We start from the raw sequence: 26302 nt of genomic DNA, 5'->3' as shown, positions 1-26302 counted from the left end.
AACCAGTAATTGTTATCTTTAGGTTATAAATTAATTTGCATTTATTAAATCAATTAATAAAATTGCAAGCTCTCAGTATGATAATGCCGTCTTTAGCTTTTAAAATCTATATTGATATGCATAGTTACAAGTTTATTAGTATGTATATGTGTATAAAGGCTTCATGCAAATACAAATATATCAGTCATTAGTAAGAAAAAAATCAATAATATTCAGCATTGTTAAATTATAGTTATGAAAACAAATGTAACAGAAGAGGTGGAGAACATATATTCAGCTACATGTACCAGTGAAAATTCTGGTTATCATAAGTTGTAAATTTCAATAAATCCCAAATGCAAAATTAATAAGTCAAGACATTTTATATACTTTGAAAATAAATTTTAACTAATAAAAAAAAAAAGAGAAAAAAATAGTAATTATAATTTTCATTATTGTAGAATTCAAAGTTTACCTGTTATGATTATTTAGTTATTTAATAAATTTATCCCTACTAGTAGGACTCGTGAAAATTTCTCCAGTTTCTTTTCTTGTCTTCATCGAGACTGGATCTAAAAATAACTCCGCCCTTGGAAGACGTTAAAGTTTCCCATCTTGAATTTGTGCGCCTAGCGCATGAACCTTAAATTCTCACCATGAAAAGTAACTACATCGAATAGGAATTTAAATCTTTTTAACAATGTTTTTTCGAACTACTGTTTTCTTATGCGATGAACACACACCCACACACATTTTGCTTACATGGTTTAATGACTATTTTTCTCTTAGTAAATAAACACATTCAAACCACGTGTTTCAGTTGGTTCATAAAAATCAGTAATCTCAAACTTCATGCCATTTTCAAGAGATTCTCATTTAGCTAAGTTTTCACAATGAACATTCGTTACAAGAAAACATTAACATTGAAACGATTTGAATTAATATTTCTCTAATACGTGCGCGAGCCTTTTCTAGTCTCACACAAAAACATGCGTTCACATTTCAAGCCATATTACTTGTCATATACATACGCGCACACAAACATACGCGCGCACGTACATATATTCACGTACATATATTCACGTTCGCGTACATACACTCACATTCACGTGTATATACACACACCCTAACGTACACACATGTACTCACACACGCGCACACGTACGCACGCATGGACAACGTCACTTCCCCTTTCAAAGGAAATCCACACATGCGCAAAAGACCAGCAGAAACACCTATAAAAGAAAGAGCAATAAGCGGCTCCTTTCTTTTCAGACCAGCTTCCTAGCTGGTCGGTCTACGGACCGACAGCGTGCCTTTTCGGCATGTGCGCGCACGCGCGTACCTCACACCACTTGCTACTATGTGGGCAAAAAGCTATCAGACCGTACGTACTCCTTATACACTCTTTCTCTCTCTATATATACAACTTGTCCCTGAGAAAACCACCGCATAGCTGACGGCTAACATGGCGCACAGTTTAACTGATGTCAACCCTCTATCTTTTTCTGTGTCTACACGCTGGACTATCGTTCCCATTTTCCATTACATTACTCACTTCTCTTCCCACGTGCGAACAAACGACGGTGACCCGAACGTGAGATGAACACACATTTCCTTTTTCCTTCTATACTACCAATCCTGCAACAAGCGATGGTTACACCCGCGCGGACATGAACACGTGTTATATCTAAAACATTCATTCTTTCAACAGTAAATAAACGACATGTTTATCTATTCCAGCAATTGAGTCTTTGTTTCCTTCGTTCCATTCGTTTAATTATTTTTCTTTTGTAACGGAATTAGGATTTATATATCCTAGTCCCCTACATACGTAAATAAATGTTATTTCATATCAACACAGCGATCTCGAGTTCTTTGTCAGGGGTCGTTATTTTCTGGAGTTATTCATATTTTTATTTTATGTATGTGAGTATGTGATTTGGTGAAAACCTTTTGTTAATCGGAGATCTTGTTAAATTTACCTTTAATAGTCCCACGAATACTCTACTACTTTCGACTTTTAGAGATTCCTGCACCTGCAACTGCGGTCTTAAAAACTGATATATCCCGATTATAAATTGGTGACTTACACCCTTACAATAGGTGACTCCAGACACGCCAGAGTCATTTCCACAAACTTTTTAAAGCTAAATTTTGTAAATTTGGCCCTTTTGAAACAGTGTGTAGTTTTCCAAAATTGCATTTTGCTTTTTTTCAAAGCGTAATGTACGGACTAACTAAAAAAAGAACAAGCAGAATATTATATAGCTTACAAGAAATATCAATCTTACTTTTCAGTGTGTAAAGAAAAGAAATAAAATGTGTAATGTATTGTAAAAAAAAATTTGCTTAAATAGTTATTATTTAATAATATTGATACATTTTAAGGTTTCAACGGTATTTGGTTAGTATTTTTTGCTAAAAGAATTTCGTATTCAATTCAGCTAATCAATAAAGATAACCTATTAATATCGATTATAAAGTACTTGTTTTGTCATAATCATGATTAATCCTACATTATACAATTCTTCCTTTTAAATTAAATTACTTTTCTAGGAAAGACAATATGTTTTATTATTATATTCATGCTATATTATTAATTTACTTACTTTTAAGTAATCAAATCATTAAATTAAAATAAAATGAACTTAATTTCAAAGAGATTGATTGGACTAGATATATGTGAATATATTTTCCTTTTCATTTGATTGGTTGATATTTACTTCTGGCATATTGTGTTAATCTTATTTTTGATTTTTCTTTATGATTGTTATCCGAATAAACTTCTGCCATAAATTTGTTAAGTACATATTTTTTATTACAATTCTTTTAAAACCTAGTTGTTTTAATTACAAATAATTGGTATACTACAACATTATTGGGTTACAATCATCTGTTGCATCCTTGCAAGCACAGTAGTATAATTAATAGAAGAACAGGGGGAGTTCCGGAAAACGGATGTTTTTAAAGAAAACAAAACTCTACGAATATTTCAACAAAAATTTTATAATGTATATAAAACATTGACTAAACTATGCCATTATGGAATATTTTTAAAAGTGAAAGGAGAGCAAGGAGCATTCTAAAAACATCCGTTTCCCGTGACTCGCCTTGTACATTAACAAAAGTATATTACAAGAGTACACATTATGATTTTGAGGTAGTAACTGTCATAAATTGTAAGAATATTTAAAAATAAGGTCTTCTGTAAACACTTTTCAACCAGGTTAAAGCAAAATTTTGGAAATTATTCTGGATATCAGCTGCGCAACTCACTACTGAGACATTTTGTTTGGCATTTCTTACTTGTTTTAGATATGGTCTTAAACTATAGTACAATTTCATAATAGTTCCTATTTTCCCTATTAAATACTGAAAAGCATTTTAGTCTAAATTTTTCCTATCTATTTTAATTTTGTAAAACTATACTTACATATTTGTTTTAGTCTAATATTTTAAAAAGCATGTTTTTTTTTTGTTTTTAATTGACTTTCAGATTTTGACCAGAAGTGTATTAAGCTGTATAAGAATTAAACTATTTTAATTTTCTTGGTAAAATTTACAAAACATTTACGTTTTAATTCAATATTTAACTTGTATTGCATTTCCTTATTAATGTATAAAAGAATTTAATAGTAACTGGATATTCAGATTCTTTAATCATAATAAATTCGTTTAGCTGTTTTATAATACCAGTTAGATATAGATTCTCATATATTTCATGATGAGTCTCGTTGGTATATTGTTTTCACACGTTTTTAATTTGTTTTAAAAATTTAAATATGTAAAATCAAAATAGTATTAATTATAGAGAATTTTATCATTGATAAGATTATAATTGCTTGTTAGAAAACCTTTTTTCTATAGTCTTTCATAATTTTATTTCCATATAAGAGGATTAGTTCTGAATTGCAGATGGCTAATTGCTCATTTATACTAAAAGCTAAGGCAACATAAATCAAAATGAAGTGCAGTTATAAGGTGTTTTAAATACGTTTCCAGACATTTTTTGTATAGGCATTTAAAATTGTTGTAGAATCTTTCAAATTCAGTATGTTATTACTATACATATTATGAGATAACTGACCAATTTTTATGATTTCAAGTTCAAATGAACAGCTACAGCAGGAATTGCAATATATCCTACTAAAGCCTGATTGCCACAGCTGATGAATTTCAAAAATCCAACCTGGACATAAGGGCACTTTAAAAGAACAATAAACAATATAATTCTGTTTTGAACTTGAAAAATGCTACAGAAACGTATTAAATGCTTCGGACTGCTTTTGGACAATCTTGAGTCTGTGAGGGATGATTAGAGTTATGAAAGAAGTAAGGAAGTCCAAAACACCAGAGTTGATCGATCAAATAAAGAATTTCATGGATAAGGACCGTTATGTGTCTAAGTGCACAGTTTGATGTCAGTGTGGAAACTGTACAAACAATTTTTTGTGAGGAACTGAAGATGAGAAGATTTGCACAAAGTTTGTCCCAAGAATGCTTAGAGAAGATCAGAAAGAAAGGCATTGTCATGACAGCAGGGAGATGGTCGAGCTGAACGATTCAGATCCCATAGTTCTTGATGCTCTGGTGACCTGAGATGAAAGCTGGATCTACTGCTATGACTCAGAGACCAAGAGACAGAGTTTCCAGTGGAAGCATACTGGCTCTCCTAGACCCAAGAAGGCCAGACAGAGCAGTTCCATCCAGAAATGTATGATGATCCTTTTTTTTGACTGCACGGGCATGATCTACATGCACTAGGTTACCACTGGACATATAGTCAACAAGAAAGTTCAGGAAGTGATTCTGTTGGAAGAGGCCAGCACTCTTCAAATCAGGGCAGTGGCATTTCCACCAGGACAATCCACCAGTGCATAACTCCATCCTTGTCACCCTTCCTAGTCAAGACCTTGCTCCCTGTGACTTATAGTTATTCCCTAAGCTCAAGAAAAAAACCATAGAGGCTGTCGTTATGAGACAATTGAGGAGATGAAAGAGGCTGTAGGTAGAGTTATTGACATGCTCACACAAGAGGACTTCCACAGGGCCTTCTGGAAGTTGTTGGAATGGTACAACAAGTGCATTGCAGCAGTCGGAGGAGATTACTTTAAAGGGGACCAGAGTTTCATGTGTGTACTACCAATAAAAGTGCGTATACCAAAAAATTTGGAAACTTATTGAATACATCTCGTACATGATTTTAGAACCTGGCAAAAAGTTAAGGTAAATATTTATTGATTTATTGTAGTATCTTATTTTGATGATGATTTTAGACATAAGTTAAAGATGGATGCATTGAGTTAAAATCACTATCACTGAATTTTGTCATTATTACAGAGATAACATTAAGTGAGGTTCATTTTAAAAAATGGTTATAAATATTCCATAGTATATCAATTTGTAAAATGCTAAATAAATGAATAAACTTATTATATTTCTTAAATTCTAAAATGAATACTATGATATTTGATATTAAATTTATATAAATCAATTTTCCTTCATAGATAATTCAATACTTTACAATGTGTAAAACTGATGTATCTATTTTAAATTATATTAAAACATACTATTTTGAGTAAAAATTAGTATTATTAAAAATAAATAAAAATAACTTTGAATGATTAAAAATAATAATTTATATAGCAGATTAAAAATGTAATTGATATAATTAAAAAAATATTTAATTTTAAATTATTGTCTTGACCCATAATGTAGTGATATAAAATTTTTGTTTTTCAAATTATAGCTTTTTCAAATTGATGTTTTGCACTGGTACAGTAGCAAAGGACAATATAAGTATAAAACTAACCCGTACCGGTACCTGTGCAAGAGCTGGATGCTGGATGAGTGCAGCATGGTGGATGGCTGCAGTGGCTGGGGTCAATTCAGGGTACGCAGCTAATGGGTGAGGTGTCCATGCTTCAGGGCTACCAGGAAAAAACGCAGCACCTAATTCTTCTGCAAGTGAAGATGAAAAACATTAAAACATAAAATTTTAACAAATAAATTTTGTAGTCATATTTAATTCACATATAACGATAAACTGTCAATATATGATTAAATAAAAAAAAAAATTACTAGTAAATCAATACAAAATTTGAAAATAACATGCTATTAAATTTGCCTCAAGAAGAGGATTATTGTTAACATTTACATGACAATAAACATGACATAGATTACTATTTAAATTTTTGGGTTATATTAAAACCATATATTTATATTGATATTTTTCTAAAAACAAATAAAATCAACCGAAATTCTCACATGAAACTAACTATGTTGTAAAATATTTGATTAATACGAAAATAAATTTGATAAACTGCTTTTCATAACTGACATTCAGATAAATAGAAAAATAAGCGTTTTGACACAGGACAATGATGAAAATTATGATACAAATCAATTCAACGATGGTTTTGTTACTGTCGGGCCGAATATGACTAGTCCCTTTCAAACTTCACCCTCTTTCTGAGAAGTGGTTAGTTTATTGATAATTCTTGAGTCGCCATAAAGGAAATGTTGACGGCGCTGTTCATGTGTTTTTGGACGCTTGTATTAGTGCATTGACTTCTCAGAACGACACCTGATCTCATGTCTAACCCCTTGTCAAGGAGGTAAATAATATGTTACACTTCATGTTTTGTGTATTGTGTTATAATGTATACACTGAGTGAATAGCAATCATATTGCAAATATGTTAAAATACATGAAAATAAAAATTACAAAATAAAAAAGACATCACTGCTGATAAATAATATATTATCTAATATTTTATACATCCCAAGGTATATAAATTCTTGATAAAATATGTTTTAATGAAGATACTTTTTTGCATAGGGTACTTACGTCCTGTTAGTGGATGAATTATTGTCTGGTGTGTCGGTGCTGGTTGTGGTGACTGCTGCTTTGGTTTTGTGACTTTTGTATTACTTTTAGCAAATTCTAGTCGAAGTGTTTGTGGCAAGTCAGGATCAAACTTTACTCCCTGTAAAAACAGTAATGGTAAATTATTAGTTTAGTGGTGACATAATTTGATGAATCTTCATTGTAATAGACATAAAAATGTAAAGATTAATTTAAAAACATAGTTTTCTATCTTTTATAAACTAATTGAAACTAATATGATATATAGAAATGATAATTAACAAATCTGTAGCTTTTCTTGTTGTAAACTTTATTTTCTGACCAACTTATTCGTTAATTAATGAAAATGATAATTGAAATAAGAAAAATCTAGATTTTTGTCTGTAAAAAGTAGCATAAAGCGATTTGTAAACATCAAGATGATGATAGCTCTTGCCATAATCAGTATCAGTATCAGAAATTATGATGATACAAAATAGATACATAGGACGTAATTATGCATTGGTGTAAATTTTGCTATGAATTTGCAAAACTATATTTGGTAAAAAAAAAAAATTGCTAAAATATAACAAAAACGAACATAAAAACGAAAATAATTTATGATATGAAGAATTCAATAATATAACACATGATACTTCATTTTATTTTTTTTCTAATAATTAATAAACGCATATACTCAAATTAAAAGTAATATGATTTAGAGAAAAATCATATGAAAATATACATGATGTGAAATAAGTCATTTAAGATAGTCATATAGATATATAATTACATTGATGGACATATGTTAGCTAACAACAATTTGAAATACATTATCACCAAAACATTACGTTGATTAAATTCTGCTTTGAAAATTGAGATGATCTAATGTGGAACCTGGTAAAGTAAGAATAATTAATAGCACAGATATTTCAAAATGTCAGAGAATTTCTAGAAAACAATTTAATAAATTAAATTATTTTTCATTTCTGAACTTCAAATGTTAGGCTTATATATTGCAAAGTAACTTCCTAAATCTCTCTCTCTCTCTCTCTCTCTCTCTCTCTCTCACACGCGCACGCACACACACACACACACACACACACACACACACACACACACACACACACACACACACACACACACACACACACACACACATAGAGTAATCCACAAAAAGGTATTTCGCTGTACCATGAGACCTTAGTGTGGCTAGATGTGGAAATTGTTTTCATGTTAGAACTTGCAAATGTGCTCAGAAACACAAATGAAAGTTGGTATGTGTTACTTTTCAAATATTTTACTTAAAACCCCTATTTTGGGTGATTATAATTCAAGTGGAGACTATGGAAGCTACAGTTCTTTCTGAATGATATTGCACTTGGTTAAATAAATAATTAAAAATATTTCTTGTTCTTCATCAATAAAAGTATTAGCATTAATATGAATAAAAACAGCACATTTTCAACCAGATTCCAAGTATTTAATAACCTTAATGACAAAATAATAAATTGACATAAGATTAACAGATGAGTTCAATTGCATAATTAAATATCATTTCATCAGATACAAGTAAAATATTCCACATGTATTTTTATCAACAACTGTATCTGATTGACTGCTTTTATCAAAACTGAATATTTCTATTAAAATATCATATATCAATCTAATCATATAACATATGAGCTCCCCAAATCCAAGCCTCAATATGAGTCATAAACATCACCAAACAAGAGCCAGCAAAACAACCTCCAACATGAAACTTTTTTTTTTGAACAAGGCTATCGTACAAATAAGACAGAATCAGAAAACAAGTCTGCTATGGAAATACCCCAAAATAGTCACCAAAAATACATTAAGACTTTTCGTTGCAAAAATCTGGAAGAATTGGCCAACAAACAGTGTGCCAAGTATTTTCTGAATAAATTCACCCAGTTCTATATAGATATGGAAAACTATAGATCAGCTAAATAGAGGATCGTCCCACTATGATCAGGGGAGGATTATAAGGGCTGCCCAATATCAAGGCTTGATGACTAATGCTTTAAAAAAATGACTGGTCTCAGGAATAACAACAAGTACAGGTTCTGCAACACAGAAGTAGAGAGTGTGAGCCACTTGACATCCAGCTGTAAGGTTCTGCTGGTGGATAGATACTGTACAATGCGACGCAATGATGTGTGTAAATATCTCTACTGGATGAACTGCAAAAGTTCAATATCAAATGCAGTAGCAAGTTTTGAGAACATACACCAGAAATAACAGTTGGAAATAAGCCATACACCATCCACTATAACTATGTAATTCCTACAGCTACATACTTGAAAACGGGTTTATTAAATATAACATAATGATATTGGATAAGAAGGAGAAAGAAGCAACCTTAGCAGAAGTTAGTGTCCTCAACGATACTGTATTAAACAGAGTTTAGAAGGAAAAGATAACGCAATGCCAAGGTTTCATATACGACATGAAAGGGAACTGGAATCTTTGGAAGATCTCTATCATTTCAGTAATTATAGTAGCAACTGAACTCATGAAAAAGAATTTTAAAAAATACTTGGCAAATATACCCGATTAACCAAGTGCAAGAGAGATTCAAACAAAGAAAGATCTCTTGGTTGGAATATATGAGATATCGGGTGCATGTCTGCTATCCCCCACCTTGAACAAAATGATTAGAAAATTGACAAAAGAAATAACGGTACTTGTGCATTTAACGAACCAGACGTAACTCAGCATTTGCTCGGCTTTGTCCGGCGCATGACGTCAACAGCCGGATAAAACCGAGCGTTGGCGATAAAATAAAAACAACGCTACAACAAAATAACTGTACAATGAAATTGTAAAATGTAGAAACAAAAAAATTAAATAAATAAAAAGCAAAAACCTACGGTTCATTTATGTTTTTTGTTTTTTTTAATTATTATTGTTTGGAATTGTTTTCTGTTTTCAAAATAAATACATATAAAACAAGTTTTTTTTTTGTTAACTTTTTTTTTTGTCTGAACTGCTTTTTTTTTTTTTCAATTTTTAATGTAAAAAAGGGCGGGGGCAGGAACAAGGATTATTTGTACATTTTTTTCGCCAGAAACAAGGATTTGTAGAAAAGTAACTTATCTTGCCTTTGATAATATTTGTTTTTTGACAACTTTTTCGAATATATGTGTACAGTAATACAAACCCCTTTTTATTTATTAGTGGAAGGAGGGTTTCGGCCTTCCTATTTGGTACAGTGACCAAGAAACCCTCCTTTTCGGCGGGGTCGTATCCACCGAAGACCCAGACCGGTGTCACAAGTCTGCCGGCGGTTAAAAACGGACTCGTCGATTTCTACCGTATGGCCTGGGCCTCCAATCTGCCGGGGATTCCTCAGAAAATAATCCCTGCATATATCACGCAGCAAATTTTCCAATCCACGATTGTGTGGCGAGAACGTAACCCACATTCGCGATGGAGATTTTTTTGTAGATGCCATCTCGAACGCCCATAAGTATATTATTTTTATTATACACGCGATGGTTAGTCAGGATTTTGAGAAGAAGGTCCCAATCCTAATGAAGGTCCATCGACGACATGTTACACTTCTACACCTCCAACCGTAACCGTCGGAAAGGCTTGTTCTCTTTGCAAGTACACAATCCTGGCCAAAATGTAAATAAACACCTTTTCTCTTCTGCCAACAATTTCCGTTACTGGCAAAAGTTTAGTGCAGCCTCTGGGGTCTGGAGCTGGTCCGCAAGGTTTGTAATATTCATTATTATTTCTTGAGTTGTGACACTCTTCCAATTGATAGCGAAATTCTCGTCTGCTTAATCGGCAATGCTCAGTTATATCCGGCTGTTGACATCATGCGTCGGACAAAGCCGAGCAAATGCTGAGTTACGTCTGGTTCGTTAAATGCACAAGTACCGAAATAACATGCCCATAAATGTTTAATTTAGATTTAGCGAGTCAAAAGTATGGACTTCCGTCTATTTTCATTTTAAATTAAAAGAAATTTAATATAAAAGAAATTTAATATTATTATTGCATAATAAAGCAATGCTTTATGCACGTGTATATATATGCACACACACACACACACACACACACACACACATATATATAGTTTGGTGAACTAACAAAATGTTGCAGTTTTCAAAATATATAGAATAAAATTAATAAAAGATAAGTCAAACAAAATAAATAAGTAAACTGAAATATCTACAAGCCATAACTGAACAAAACAAAATGCTCTACCATGAAATAAGGAAAATATTTACAAAAAGCACCTGTGTTAGAAATGATTTTCATTGTGTAATCAACAATCTCTCCATTACAGTGGATATATTGATGATTTTTTTCGTAAATAACAAATATTTAGATTAATTTGATGAGTCGATTGTCATCTTTCACAAAAGAATAACGAAGATAAACATATTTTTAACATTTGATTTTACAATCCAGTAAAAACTTAAATTGAATAAATGAATGAAAACATAAAAATATTATTCCATAGGATAATTGATGTATATGTATTTGTTGTTGTACATGTCTAATAACTTTATAGCGTTTAACATGCAATAATTAACCATAATATTGTTAATATCATTGACAGTATTGTATACTTTATTCTGTTATCAGTTTTAATTGTATAAAATATCTTCACTATTTTCTGACACAAATGTTTTAATCCATTTGTTTTTTTTAATTAAATCGTAATATAATTTAATCCATATGTTTTATATTTTTTCCAAAAAGCAATGTGAAGTGACACGATATACTGCTACATGTGATTGTGTTTAAGCTGCAAAATATCCCATCATTTTGCCATAAAAATGTTAAATATTTAAACATTGGTTTAATAGTTGCATATAATTTGTGAAAATATGTGCCTTCTGCAGGAGATAGACATTTAACAACCCTATTACAACATAGGTGCTTTTTGTGTAATTAGCATGGATCATTATTAAGATTAGAAGTTAATATATGTTCATGAACAAAAATGCATTGTTTAGAATTTTTCCCTATGGACACTGAAAGACTGCAATGTGAAGCATAATTTATGTCAATAAAGTGAAACATTTCAATTAAAAGGTTTTTACATAAATCATTAACCAAAAATCAACAATATGGGTCGGGCATTCGTATTAAGGGCTTAATTTTGATATTTGTCAAACGTAATCCAATGAAGTTTGCTTCTTAATACATTTACCAAGTTATTTTATCAGTAGTAGCCTGTCTGGTTCATGTAACTTTGAGCCCCAAAATTGACCGATGCTCAAGTTCAATCCTGTGTTTACTTGTATGTTATATTCAGCACTGACCACTCTGGAGGCTTATATGAACTGTGCCTCTTGTTATATTAGGAATAATTTGTGAACAATTTCCTTTATTCAGGCAGATAATGTGTCAACAAAAAGTATAAATGTATATATTTCACCCACATCATACACAAGGAACAATGTCAACAAAGTCAATAGTATATAACATGACTTATAAGAAATAATAAAATTACTGAATGTTAGTTATATTGAAAATTTATTTTTTAAGTTACATGTATAATGTCAACTTGACCTCATATACAGGTATGAATATTCTTCATGCACTATTAAAACGTATTGATAATAGTCATAATTAAGATACATTAAGATACATATTTATATATATATATATATATATATATATATATATATATATATATATATATAAATATATATATATATGTGTGTGTGTGTGTGTGTGTGTGTGTGTGTGTACTTGATTGAATTAATTCAATTTGAAATTTAACTACTCATTACTTTAACTTTAAATGATTAAAAAGAAATTTTCCACTCCACAATTTGTGGAAATCATATTAGTAATTGTGCCCTTATTAGAGGAAAAGATAACTTTGATGCTAGCAATTAAAAAAACCCAAAGAAAACATAACTTTTCTAAAAATGAACAGGTTAATAAAGGTGGTTGTTATGCTAGATGATTTCAAACGAATGTGATTGCGTTAATAAGTGCCCAGTGACAAAATTCAATGCTAACAGTATTGTAAGAATTTTCTTTCTTTCTTTAATGTTTTTTAATTAAAGAAGGGTGAATGATGTCAGTGAAATGTAACTGTTGACTGATGCTAAGTGATAAGGATAGAAAACTACTAACTGATAGTGTTTAGTGAGTAGTGGTGATGGGTGCAGGAGCCAATCGACTCAGCAGTGTGAGAACATGTGAGTGACTGACTGTCTGACTGACTGACCGATTGCAGATGTTGTCAGACACCAACTTGAGGTGTATGTCCCAACTACAAACAATTAATGAAGGTCTGCTGTTACATAAGTGCTACACAGCTGTTGCTGAGCCCAGAGTGAAAATCTGATGAACCAGGGCAAGCTTACTGGGGCCAGGATCAAGTCTATGTGCCCCCCCTTTGCAGGTGCTGCCTGTATGTGCCTATATACTAACTAGAGGCTGTAGTAGCTACTGCTGCCAAGCCTGTAGCCACTGGGAGTTCAGTGAAAAACAGGTAGAGCAAAGCCATGGAGCATAGGACATGGTACAGTAGTAGTAGGAGTAGTAGCCATCTTGTTCACTCCAACCTCAAGTAATATGTCCGGAGATAAGTTTCCTGTCTGGAAGGGGTAGATCACCACTTCTTATTTCAGTGTTGAGCAGCTTTGGCACACACATTACTGGCATTAATTAACAGGGTAATAAATTAAGCCAATAATTTTCAAATGCAGACCATAGGTTTCCATCAGGTATACTGAAAGACAACAAAAAATGAGCATTTATCATGGCGTTTAACAGTTGAAGACGAAATATACTTACTCATATTTTTTTTAATTTTAGGAATTTCAAAATATTATTTTTCAGTGAAAATGTTTTTCAGAAGTTATTTTAGCAGAATATTTAACAATAAGAATAATAATACTGATTACGATATTAGAAAGTGCTGATAATACATTTAATATTGGTTAATATTTAAGACTCATAAAGCGTTTTTATAACCATCTCTATTCATTCTAACTTTATAAAATATTTATTGAGTTAACTAATTACAACCTATTTTCATTAATAAGCATAAAATTAAAAAAAATCTTTTATTTTATACATAAACAAAATTACACATTTAACTGATAAGAGCATAAATGTTTTGTTTTCATTGGTGGTTAAAGTAATAGTATTCATTTATCAGCAAAATCAAAGTACTAATTTGTATTCTATAGTAATCACTCAGATTTCATTGATTTACATTTACTTTTAAATATTTTTTTTATTGCATATTGATTTTCTTTAAGTTTAGCATGTTTTTATCATATATTGGTATCTATTTTCCATTTTTTCAAGAACGGGGTAAAATAAACATTTTCTTCTTGTAGCAAATTTATTAGGAACTGTTTCACACTAAAATATCACACTCTATTATTACAATTATATAGCTGCGCTCTTTGATATTAAAATCATGTATATGCATCGATAACTATCAATTTAATTTATAATTCAAATTGATAGCAGCATACATATTATGAATAAATATAACTGTTTGCATAATACTTAGAAATTTAAATTTAAATATTTAATAGCTACATTTTTAATCATAATATTCAATACTATTTTAATTTTCCATCTCTACTTAAATAAAAAATCAGGTCTTGCAAAAATATTAATGGTTTATCTATTTCTTTAAGCCAAAAGACTGATATGAGACAAGGAGTTTTAGGTTACTTTAAACAGCAAAAATATTTCTATAGCTATCATCTTATTCTAATACTAGAATACCATAAAATGAAAGAGCTAGTTATAACAGAAGCTATTTAATCATTGTTTAAATGTGCAGATATGAATGTCTTCATGTTTTCAAGTACTGTATTTCTAAAATTAATTAATTTTCTGTCTATAATGATCAATTAAACTGTTGCATTATAAGTTTAAAACTTTAATAATAGCAGTCAGAAAGTTACAAACGTCTATAGTCAGCTGCATCATTTTTAAAGAATCTAAAACCATAGCAAATATTATTTTAACTATATCATAATCCATTTCATGAAAATATATGGTTAAGTTTTCAACTTTATGGGTGTGAAATTGTAAAAGTTCTAAAATTTAATTAACTCTATATGTATACTTACATTTCTTGGAATTGTACAAGTATACAGATTCATATAATCATTGTTCTAATATATCTATTTTAATATCCATGGCAACAATAAGAAATCGCTTACTTTGTAATAAAACTTGCAACATTTGTATGGATAAAAAACAAAGATAAATTGTCATGAGTTAATTCAATGACATGTTTACTACTTTCTCATGTACATGAGCAAATATTCTTCTTTTTTATACATGAAAATCACTACTTATGGTTGATTGTCACTGGAGGTCAATCAAGAATAAAATGGTCGGTGAGACAACAGCGTGATAATTAGTAGTGGTGGAAATTGAGTAGAATTTGATTATTTAAAAGAACAGCTTTACAAGGACTTTTTTTTACATTGGAATTAAAAATTACTATTTTGTAGTTAGCTGTAAAGGAGCAGCCCAACAATATAAAGTTCCACAGACCAACAGTTCTAGCACACAACTTTGTTCATGGAATTTGTGTTTAGATTTAGGCACACATAGAGAGTAGGGGAAATTTTTGACAGACTAGTATTTGTTGTGATTATTTTGCAAGGAGAGATCGTAGTGGAGCATTCGCCATGAAAATAATAATAGAACAGATATAGACTTGCAACATCTTTTCATTGGAAAAGAGTTTGCAACGAGGAGAAAAGGACACCTACTATATTTTGAAGTCAGTTTTGAACCCTATCAAGGCAGAAAAGGTGCTCTCAGCAGTTCCTCCACAGGTGTGACAACAGTACTCCATTTTAGGACGTATTTAGTAGAAAATTGTGCCAGGAATGAGATACCTTCTGAAGCAGTACAAATATCTAACCAGTTTTCTAGTGACATTGGTAACAAATTTGATGTAAGTATTTCATTTCAAGTCAGGAGTGAAGGTCAGTCCCAGAAGCTTTTCAAAGCAGAGTGTTTTAAACTTCTACCAATCAGCAACTACTTCTATAAACCTATCAGAGAGAAAAGATTTGATGGTTGAGAGGACATTTCCAGATATACTGTAGTTGGAAATCTTGTGAAGTATACCTTTATACCAAACCCTATTAAATGCTTTTGATAGGAGGAATTTGAGGAAACTCCCATCAAGAAATTCACTGACCCTGTGCGATATTACAGTCAGTACATCAGCTGTAGATCTTGCAGGGCATAAACAATATTGCTCGTCACTGAGTTGGTTGCTTTTGGTAAGATGATTGCCAACTTCAAGAATTTGTAACAACTTACTCATAGTGCACAGAATACTGATTGGTCTGTAATGTAGAAGACTGAACCCCATTATTTTAAAATATTGGGTTGACTAACAAAGTTTTCCAATGTATTGGGAAGCATTTCTTCTTTAAACAGCGTTTAGTTGCAGTTAAATTATTTTATATTTCATACATATAGCAACCTATATTTGAGTTTTCATGTAAATATTTTATTCAAATAATAATCAATCCCTTGTATAAAATTTTAATATATTTTCCGAACTAAACCATTCAAGATAATTATTTAGCAGTAGTTGTTTCAATTTTTGGAGTAATTAAATTAAATAAAACTGTATTTTACATCTTGAAAGTAAGAAATGCAATATAGCATACACTGAAAGTCATGTCAACACAGGTCTTACATATAGCTTAAATATCTTTGCAGGTGAACAATCAAAACATCTTATTTCTTGATAAGTTTTTGATAAATAGTTAAAATGAACCTGTAAAACTTTTTCCAAATCCACCACTAGTTGTGATTAATGGCTGTTTACATATTTAAAATGCTGGTAAATTTAAGAAAACTCTAGGTTGCACAAACACTGAAAATCTCTCTTCCTTTAACTAGCAAGTATTACCATTTTCAAAATTATATGAAATTTCCTTCGTTATTTTATTAGAAAGTCAAAGTACTGGCATAACCAGGAAAACAATGGTATACACTCTACAAAGGAGTGGGTATAGTGAAAATGCCTTAAACATTGTATTTTATTTGCAAATATCAAAAAATTGCTTCATTATTTTATACTCAAAATCGAACAACATTTAAGATTAGTAATTGTTAACATGAATCATGTAATTATAAATCTACAAAAACTAGTTTTCTCCCATCAAAGGTGCTGAAAATGATCTTAAATAATGAAAAATATTATTTTTGTAATATCATTAGTTTTTGCTCAAAATAAACGAAAAGTTGTGATCGGTATTTGTAATGATACATAAAAGTCACAATATTTACTTATACCTATCATATATTTACAATTCACATCGGATCTCATTTTAAATGTATAGTATGAAATAAGAATTTGTAGGAAACAAAATCTGTGTAGAATTTGGAATGATAGTTACTATTTTGTATTACAACATGCATATACACTCACACACACATATAAAGTTTATTCATTACTAATAGGGGCACTTGGTGTTGGCCGGGATCCTAATTTTCGTAAATTATGTTGATTACAGAAAAAATATAATTAAAATTAAACAGTCTGTTTACTACTGTAATTTGAAAGGTTTAAGTTCATTTTAAGATAAAATCAGAGTAAAAAATACTTATGCCCGGATGAAATTAAAACATATAACCTCTGCCTCTAACAGTAATGTACCAACCAATTAATCCATTAAATCAATTCTCTTTCTCTCTCTCTCACACACAATACATTGAACGTTGGTTAAATCCAGAACAGACGGTATTATTATACGTCCTTTTTCCTTCATATCTTTTCTTCCTCTTTCTATTCTGTCAACCAACCGCTTTCCTCTTTACTTTCTTTTCTTTCTTACTTTCAGTTGACTGTTTTCCTTCTCCTTATTTTCACTTTGATCATCTCAGCAAAAGAAAACGAAAGAAAGGAAAAAAAAAAAAGAAAAAAAAAGCGCGTTGAATCTGTAAATTTATATTATTATTTTTTTTTCAGTAAGAAGTAAAAACTCCTCTATGTTTTTATTCACGATTTAAAAATCTAAAATATTAATCAAAACTAAATATTAAAATCAATTTCATCGATTGAAAATAAAATGCTTGTTTTTTAACAACATGGAACAATAGTTTGTAATAAAACAGATTTTAGTATTTATTTTTTCTCATTAAAGTTGTTAACGTCAAAGGTATAGGGAAAATATACGTTGGAAGTATATATGCTAAAAGGCTATCAGAAAATGGGACCGCAAAGTGAAATTGAAAATTATCTATACAAAAAAGAACGTTTGTTTCTTTGGCTGTTATGGAAATCGATATGGTAACAATAAAACATCAAATGAGTTTGAATAAGAATAAAATTTTTCAATGCATTTCATGATGTCATTTAAATTTTCCCTCGATTCCACCTGAGGTTACTAGGGCCCAGTTATCGATTCCAATTATGGTTTATCATATTAAGATCTGTAAAATAATCGAAATATTTTAGAATTTGAGAAATAAAATTCAGTTTTTATATATATATATATTTGTTCTTGGTATAAAACAACAAAACAAAAGCAACAACATTAAACTAGAATATTTTAATGAAGAATTAAAAAAAAATTATGATCTAGTCGTATCAAACCTATGTAAAAAAATGTACATAATCAATAATGCCGAATTCCGGTAAAATGGAAAATTCCAAGCCTATAAAAATAAAACAAAAGCATAAAATGTTCATTGAAAAAAACGTAAAATCTGTAATTGAAGCTGAAAACAGAATTAATGAGACAAGATTTTCTAACATTGGATTTTGGTAAAAGCTGAAGGATCTTACTTGTAAATCTTGTTTTGCTGCTTCTGCTTCAACTCTTGAATTGAATGTGACAAATCCTACAGGCTGAAAATTAAGAAACAAATTTTTAAGTATGAAATTTGTATAAAAAATTTCAGCAATCTTTATTGCATGCTATATTATCAGTGATGATTCATTTGTCATAAAATTATTAATCTCCTTATATATAAAAACGTAAGATGATTACAGAGTATGATATATATTGAAACAGTGATTTATAGGAATCAAATTTAGCATATAAAATGAAATAAGATATAAGTTTTCAAACAGAAAGAAAATTAATAATACATTCAATTAAATCTAGAAAAAAAAAATAAGAAGAAACTGGAAACACAAATGCATTTTAGCGACTATACCAGAATATGCATAATTAATTTTAATTTATTTGCTTTTGCTAGATTTCCATTTTATTAACACTTTAAAACGGTTACAGCGCAAGGAAAATTTTGTAAATGCAAAATATTTGTTACTCCATCAAACTTATTTGTTAATTGGAAAACCTATTTGAATTTATCATTTAAAAAATATTTTGTCTATATTCTCTCATTACAGAGATAAGTGTGCTTGGTCATATAGAAAACGATATTTTGTATGACAATTAATAAAACAATAACTACCTAACTACCTACTATCTTTATTGATATCTGATTTAGCTGGATTCATTTAAGTAAATTGCCTTTCATTAACTAACATTTATCAGAGGAACAATGCTAGCATTCAAGTGAAATAAAAAAAATGATATATTCTACTTTCTATGCAAAAGTTTCGGGAGACATTTATATTTCCTGCCAAGAATCTTTGTTGTGTCACAAAAATAATTCGTTTATTCTTTGAATATTTTATAAATATTGTAAGGATTTCATCAGATATAACTTTTTTGTTATGTTCAATTTCACCTGTACTGTTATCTGATGAATGCTTGTTGAAAAGAGATATCATAAAAAAAATTAAATAAAATGCACCTACTTTTATTAGTTATTTTAAAAAGTTGAATTTTAATCATGCAAATAATAGCAGTTTAACTTATGTAAACTTTTACAATTATTATCTTGATTCAGAAAGAATAAATTAACTACATGGAATTTGCATAAGATGATAATCAAGATGAATAAATAGAATTCCAAACATCACTATTTATGTTTTGAAATTATTCAAGATAATTTTTATTATTTGAACTATTTAAACATTCATTCTTATTTTGGTCGTTATTTTCACATGATTTCGGCCGATGTAACCTTCGACCTTCTTCAAGTGTAGCTTTTCAAACTTGGGAATCGTCATATCAAATTAGAAAACTTATATGACATTTTGAACTGAACTCTTTATTTATATCATTGGTGTAGATTTTCCTGTTTCAGTTATTCATAACCGAATAGAAGCGCTAATTTTTATGTTATTCTTAGTTATTATAGCCCGAGGTAAGGCTTGAACCTTCAATCCCAAAGAAGTTTCAGTTCCAAAGTTCTAATAGGTTCCTGAGTTCGGCAAAGATTTCCAACTTCAAAACGATGCATCTAGAAAAAAATTGGGTGTTACATCAGCTGAAACGTTAGGGATATAATAACTAAGATAAGAATAATAGCCAAGTAATATACATAATACAAATCAACATTTATTAAAATATCTCTATGACCACAGCATTTAAAATGTCTTTTAATCATATAATTGTATTATAATTATTTTAAACATAATTGATAAGTGAAAAATTTGAAAAGTTGATCTAATGATTTTTAGTGAAAAAAAATAATATCCTTTTAATGTTTAATAATTTTTTTTACATATTAATATTTTATCTAATATATCTGGTATTTCTTCTACTTTAGTGAAAACCATTAGCATATCACTGAATACATGGTTGTTTAAAGGAGTAGAAATGTACTATAATTTGTAAAACATATAAGACCAGTAGCATATGGAATATATATCAAGACTTTGATAATATACTGTACCTATTCTAAATAGAATTATCGGGTTTCATAGATTGAAAGATTTACCACAGGCCTGACTTTCACAATCTAAGTAATTAAGAAACTGGATAATTATGACGACTTCAGCAAAAACAAAAATATTTATGCAATTTATTCATATTCAGAAAAAAATCATAATTATACGCAATGCAGTCGTTTATCATAATAGTTATAAGAAAAATTCATAATATGGTGTAAACTATATTCTATAAATAATACTATATTAATTAAAAATATAAAATTATGACGGAAAGTAAAAAAAAAAACAGGTAATAAGAGTATAATTTAATTTTTCTTTTAATTTCTAATAATTTTAATTTTAGGTGTTTCTTAAGTATCAGAAATAAAGCCAGACAAACCCAATTTGAACATCAGAAAGTTTGGTTGCTGAGATTGTTAATTTCATTTTTTATCTTAAGGGACTTTAAATTCTTTCTGAAGTTCTGAAATAACAATGTGATAATTCCATAGGTTATTCATACTAATACATTCATCTTTATTGACTTGTGAAAATGGATGAAACAAAGTAAAAATAAAGCATATAATAAACATAGATTCACTTATTAAACGTTTCTAATCTTTTATTTGACAATCTAGACATTGAAACATAAGTCGTCCAGCAATACCATCACCATAGAAACCTTGTTTTGATAGTAATTATTTTATGTAAAGTTAAATATAAAACAAATTCCATTAAATTATCGCAACTATTTCAATTTATTTTATATCTAAAATACATTTACAAATACTTAACTAACTGCAAAGAAAAAATATCATTCGTTTTTTTAAATTTAATTTTTTTTTTTTTATTCATGCAAAGTTATGGCATATTATAAATATTTAGTATCAATTACAAATTAGATTATAAGATCATTATATTATTGATTGAATTCAGCATACTAATGTCAAAATGCTGGAAAATAATTTAATATTTACAATTCAGACAACAGGCGTTTTTGTAATCCAACCTACTAAAAGTGCGTATAGTAAATATTCAATCCACTCCTGTTTTTATTAGTGAGATTGTATATTCGTCTCTCTTGATTAATTTGCAATAGCTTTTGGTCTTATTATTAAAATTTTTTTACAAAATTATAAGCTTTGGAATTTTATTTATTAATCTTGCTTGTAATCGGAAACAAATTTTATGCAGATAATTTATTCTTTTATTTATCAAGAAAATAATTTTAGAAGTTTACTTTAGTTACATTTTTATTATTTGCATGATTATAATTTAAATTCAATACTATAGTCATCTGACCAGATTATATTTTAATTGTCTTCAAAATTTTATAAGAATATTATGAATTATATATACAGTATAGCAATATGGAGTCATAAAGTTATATTAATACCCTCTAGTTGTTGTATAACCGAGAATGCTTTAATCAAAATGATCAAAATAAATAGAAATCATGCATATTAATTAAAAGATAATTTTGAAAGGATTACATAGTTTACCTTCTGATGATTGTTGTAAACATTTATTTATTAATACTGTTAAGAATTATTAATAAGCTATATGGGTAGTACCAAATATCCAAACGATTTTCTCAAGAATAAGCCTATATTTTCTGCCCGTAATAATAGAAAACTTCTTTATAATTCATTTTAGTATAAATCTTTCATGTGCTTATCATATATACAAATCAGAGCTGATTTTTTTTTTAGAAATACAATATTTAATTTTTGAGTGATTGAGGCAAAATTGATGAATCAAATATTGTTTAATCGTATTTCATATATCTGAAATAATCAATTTTAGAAGTTATTATCTATATACATGTTATAATTTTGCATTTACATATAACAATATGTAAATACAAAATCCTGTAACTGTAGTTTAAGGCCAATAATGTAAATGATCAAGATTAAATTGTTAATATAGTAATATATTTGAAATATTCTGGAGCTAGTAACTTCAAAATATTTCAAATATATCAACATATTAACGATCTATTTGTATCATATATATTATTGAACTAAAACTTCATTTACCTGCGCATTTGTTATGTTATATGACTTTCTGATTAACTTCCCCTCTTATTTTTTAATAAATCTTTGCGCTTTAATACAAACGTAGTACTGTAATCATGATATTGTAATAAAAGCTTTATTTAACTATACTGCTGAACATACAAGCTTTATATAATTAGTTAAACTCAAGGAAAATAATTCACTCCGGTTCGCAATTTGTTAACATGAGATATTGATTTCTTACTTTTATTTATTATGGAAGATATATTTATGAGTGAAAAACTTCTGAAATTAACTTAAAAATAGCTGTTGGTAAACTGATAAAACACAAATACTTTTAGATAAAAACAAATTCACATTCAAAGAATTCTTAAAATTTTCAAATATTAATATTCTAAAGTAAAGCATGAACTGAGATGTTAAAGCATGCACATTAAGACGGTTTATATGAAAATGATTCTAACTTACATTATAAACAGAGATATAAAATTCACCTACTTATTTGGTATACAAGAATATTATTAGTTGAAAACGATTATATAAATATATAATTCTTGATGTATTATTTCACATTTTTTTAGTTAGTTTGTTTGAAATTTTTTTAGTTCTTGATTTTAAATAATATATTTAATTTAATATGTTTTTTTAACAAATAATAAAAAAGGTATAAGCGGTTTCTTGGAAACATTAAATAAAGAATAATTTCTCGATTTGGAAGTTCATTTGTTGAGAAATGTTTCTGGTTTGAAAGATTTTTGATAAAATATAATAATTGTGCAATAAATATTGGAGAAATGTTGTGGAAGTATTTTTTAACATCTTATAATTTTAATGCAATAACTAATTATATTTATTAATAATATTCATAAAAAGCAGTTTTGATTTTGTGAAAGAAACAAATATTATCATATAATTTACATTAATCATCTCAATAATACAAACATATTCACAATTGTTAAATTTGGTTAATTTTCTGATTTGTTTTATTTTTTATTTTTAATTCACCGCAAACAAGTCACACAGTGCCACTTGGACGTAAGGGGCTACGATTTGGGACCAAATCTATAGAGACATTATGCATAGAGTTGAGTTCACATTAAATTTGAACTTCTACATGTCAACACAAAGAACCGAGAAGGAATTCTAAAGTCTAGCAGTTTGAGGGAAGAAACTTCTAGAGTAGAAGGCTTTCCGATATCTAGGGGTCTCTACAGTGTAGGAGTGGGATTTTGTTTCTTGTTCATTTCAATTAATATAGGGTATTTATGTTGAGGGGTCACAAGTGCTTTGAATTTCTTGGAGTACATTTCATTAAACTACTTGTAAAACAGGCACAGGGATGCAATATTTCAGCAATGGGATGGCGGTTGAAGTTTGGTTAATAGTGCGGAACCTATTAGACTGAAGATTTTTTGAACCCTGTTTAGGAACGAGAGACTAGTGGCAAATGCACCAGCTCAAATGTACCCACAATACTCCATGCATGGGAGAATGGTGGCTTTGTAGAGATGTAGGATACTCTCAGGTGTGAGTAATTGTTTAGCACGTTAGGTCTTCTTTGCAGCAATCTTGGCAATATCCTCAATGTATTTGTTCCAATTCATGTTACCTGTGAATATTAAGCTAAGGTGTTTAAACTAAAAGTTTTTGGGTAGCGTATTACAGGGTGACCCAAAAGAAAACGGGCCCAACTCTAATTAGGCCCCGTTTCTTAGTGTTTTGTCCGAATGAAATGAAACTTTGGTCATAACTAGTTTATTATATTCAAAACATCACATCAAAACACTAGGGTCTTTGGCCTTTTTTTCTCCGTTCTACAGCACATGTTCTAGATGGCTTCCATTTAGCTTTTGTTTTGTTTTTTTGGTCACCCTGTATTAGTCATGGCAATTAGCGATTGAGAAGGCTTTTTGTAATTGTTAAAGTTAAGAAATTTAGTCTTGGTAATATCAAATGTTACTATCCATTTACGTCCTCATTGCACTACAGACTGGATGTCTTCCTCTAAAGTTTCAGCCATTGACTTAGATATGTTTTCAATTGTATTTCTCTCGTGTCTGTTATAGAGCGCGGTATCATCAGCAAATGTATGCATCTCAGTTTTATCAAGGAGATTATTATGAATATCAGGAATAAAAAAGGTCCAAGGATCGATCCCTGTGGCACTCTCACATTTATATCATGTTGTGTTGATGTACGATCATTGAGGACAACCTGGACTTTTCTCTTATCTAAGAAGGATTTGATTATATTAAGTATTCATCCAATAGTATCATATGATTTAATTTTCATGAGAAGACCTTCATACCAGACCCTGTCAAAGGCCTTAGCTATATCTGAGTCTACTGCCATAGCCTACCCTCCCTTATCTAGTTCATGGTATATACGTTTAGATATTACAGTTAGGATATCTGAAATAGAACAGACTTGCCTAAATCCATACTCTTGGGTTTTTAAATGGTAATGAAGACTGGGATCGAATACTTAAATTGAAAATAACCAAAGAAAATAGCGTTAGTAAAAACAAAAAAAAACAAAATCTCTAGAATGTCATTGAAAACGGAAATCTTAGTCTTTATTGGCATTATATTGGGTGGAAAGGGTATATATAACTATTCAAGAATCGCAAAAACGTAGTTAAATAATCAAATGATGAATGATATAATTAATGGAAAAATATTGTTAAAAGTACCATAAGATTATATTTTTGAAAATGGATAAATTTAATAAAATTTAATAAAAACAGCCATACATTAATATAAATCTTTGAATTTTTTTTTTCATAGTTAACCTTTATGTATTGTGTAAATACTATTGGGAGCTATATATCAAATGAACTTGATGGCGTAATTCGAGACACAACATCGGCTATCAGCAACATCGATTTTGATGTTTTAGGCCACCTTTCCATCTATTTTGGCAGATTAAAACTGAGATCGACAACTGACATCGCATTGCTGGCCAATACCTTGTCCATCTCCGCCAGTTAGGATCTGGTTATGAGTATTTTATATGAAACATTTGAATTTCTTATTAACCACCTGATCCATAGCCTGTCTTCTGATTGAAGGAATATAAACATCATCATTCTGAAGCAGTGGGGTAGACAGAAAAATTGGGACACGATCAAGGTGGAGATCCGAATGTTTAATCATGTATTTATTTATTTTATAAGTTCGAAAATTAAATATATTCACTTAAAAAAAAAAATAAATAAAACACATTAAACATTTAATGATTAATGCGTTAATATGTTCTTTTTAAGAAAATTAATTACATTACTGTTAATAGAATTGAACATGATTAACTTGTGGTCAGAAAAATAATCTATTTTAGCCTTAACTGCCAAGAGAAACATAATCTCATTAAGACATAATGATGCAATCTATATATGGCTGATATGAACAGATAAGGAATGGAAAAAATTTAAATGGTAATGATAATTGAACGTTTAGTAAAAGATTCAATTGAAATATTTTGGGGTTATCATATGTCAATAAGTATAAGAATACAACTATAAATCAGTTTATTTTTTGAACAGTCGCATTTAAATAGATGAGATAATTTTTTGATATGAATACAACTTTATACAGGAGTTAGTGTAAAAATATGTATATTGAAAATAATATTATGATTCTAAAATCATTAGTATACTTTGTAAAACAAGCTTGTAAATTTATATGTTTTATTAAAATATATCAATTTGATTTGT

General features: G+C 29.4%; 1 protein-coding gene across 47 annotated transcripts in view; it reads right to left on the bottom strand.

The window, feature by feature from the left end:
• The window catches only part of LOC145295917 (uncharacterized), a 456043-nt gene that overhangs the window by 32104 nt on the left and 397637 nt on the right, over positions 1-26302 (bottom strand). For 30 of the 47 annotated variants that reach the window (XR_013869907.1, XR_013869909.1, XR_013869906.1 and 27 more), the window contains 3 exons: positions 18629-18691; positions 6832-6970; positions 5795-5943 (listed from right to left, as the gene is read on the bottom strand). Coding sequence is in view for 38 of the 47 variants with exons in the window: in XM_080141715.1 (XP_079997841.1) it covers positions 5795-5943; positions 6832-6970; positions 18629-18691 (351 nt within the window). In the remaining 9 variants the exon portion in view is untranslated. The remainder of the gene's footprint in view (positions 1-5794; positions 5944-6831; positions 6971-18628; positions 18692-26302) is intronic. The other 17 variants (XR_013869910.1, XM_080141711.1, XM_080141719.1 and 14 more) reach the window with 2 other exon arrangements.

The sequence above is a fragment of the Euprymna scolopes genome, chromosome 16 (assembly GCF_053919585.1).
Source record: "Euprymna scolopes isolate OS-2025 chromosome 16, ASM5391958v1, whole genome shotgun sequence".
NCBI classification, from domain to species: domain Eukaryota; kingdom Metazoa; phylum Mollusca; class Cephalopoda; order Sepiida; family Sepiolidae; genus Euprymna; species Euprymna scolopes.
Note: the sequence above shows the minus strand (reverse complement) of the source record. Positions and strands in the feature narration are given on the sequence as shown.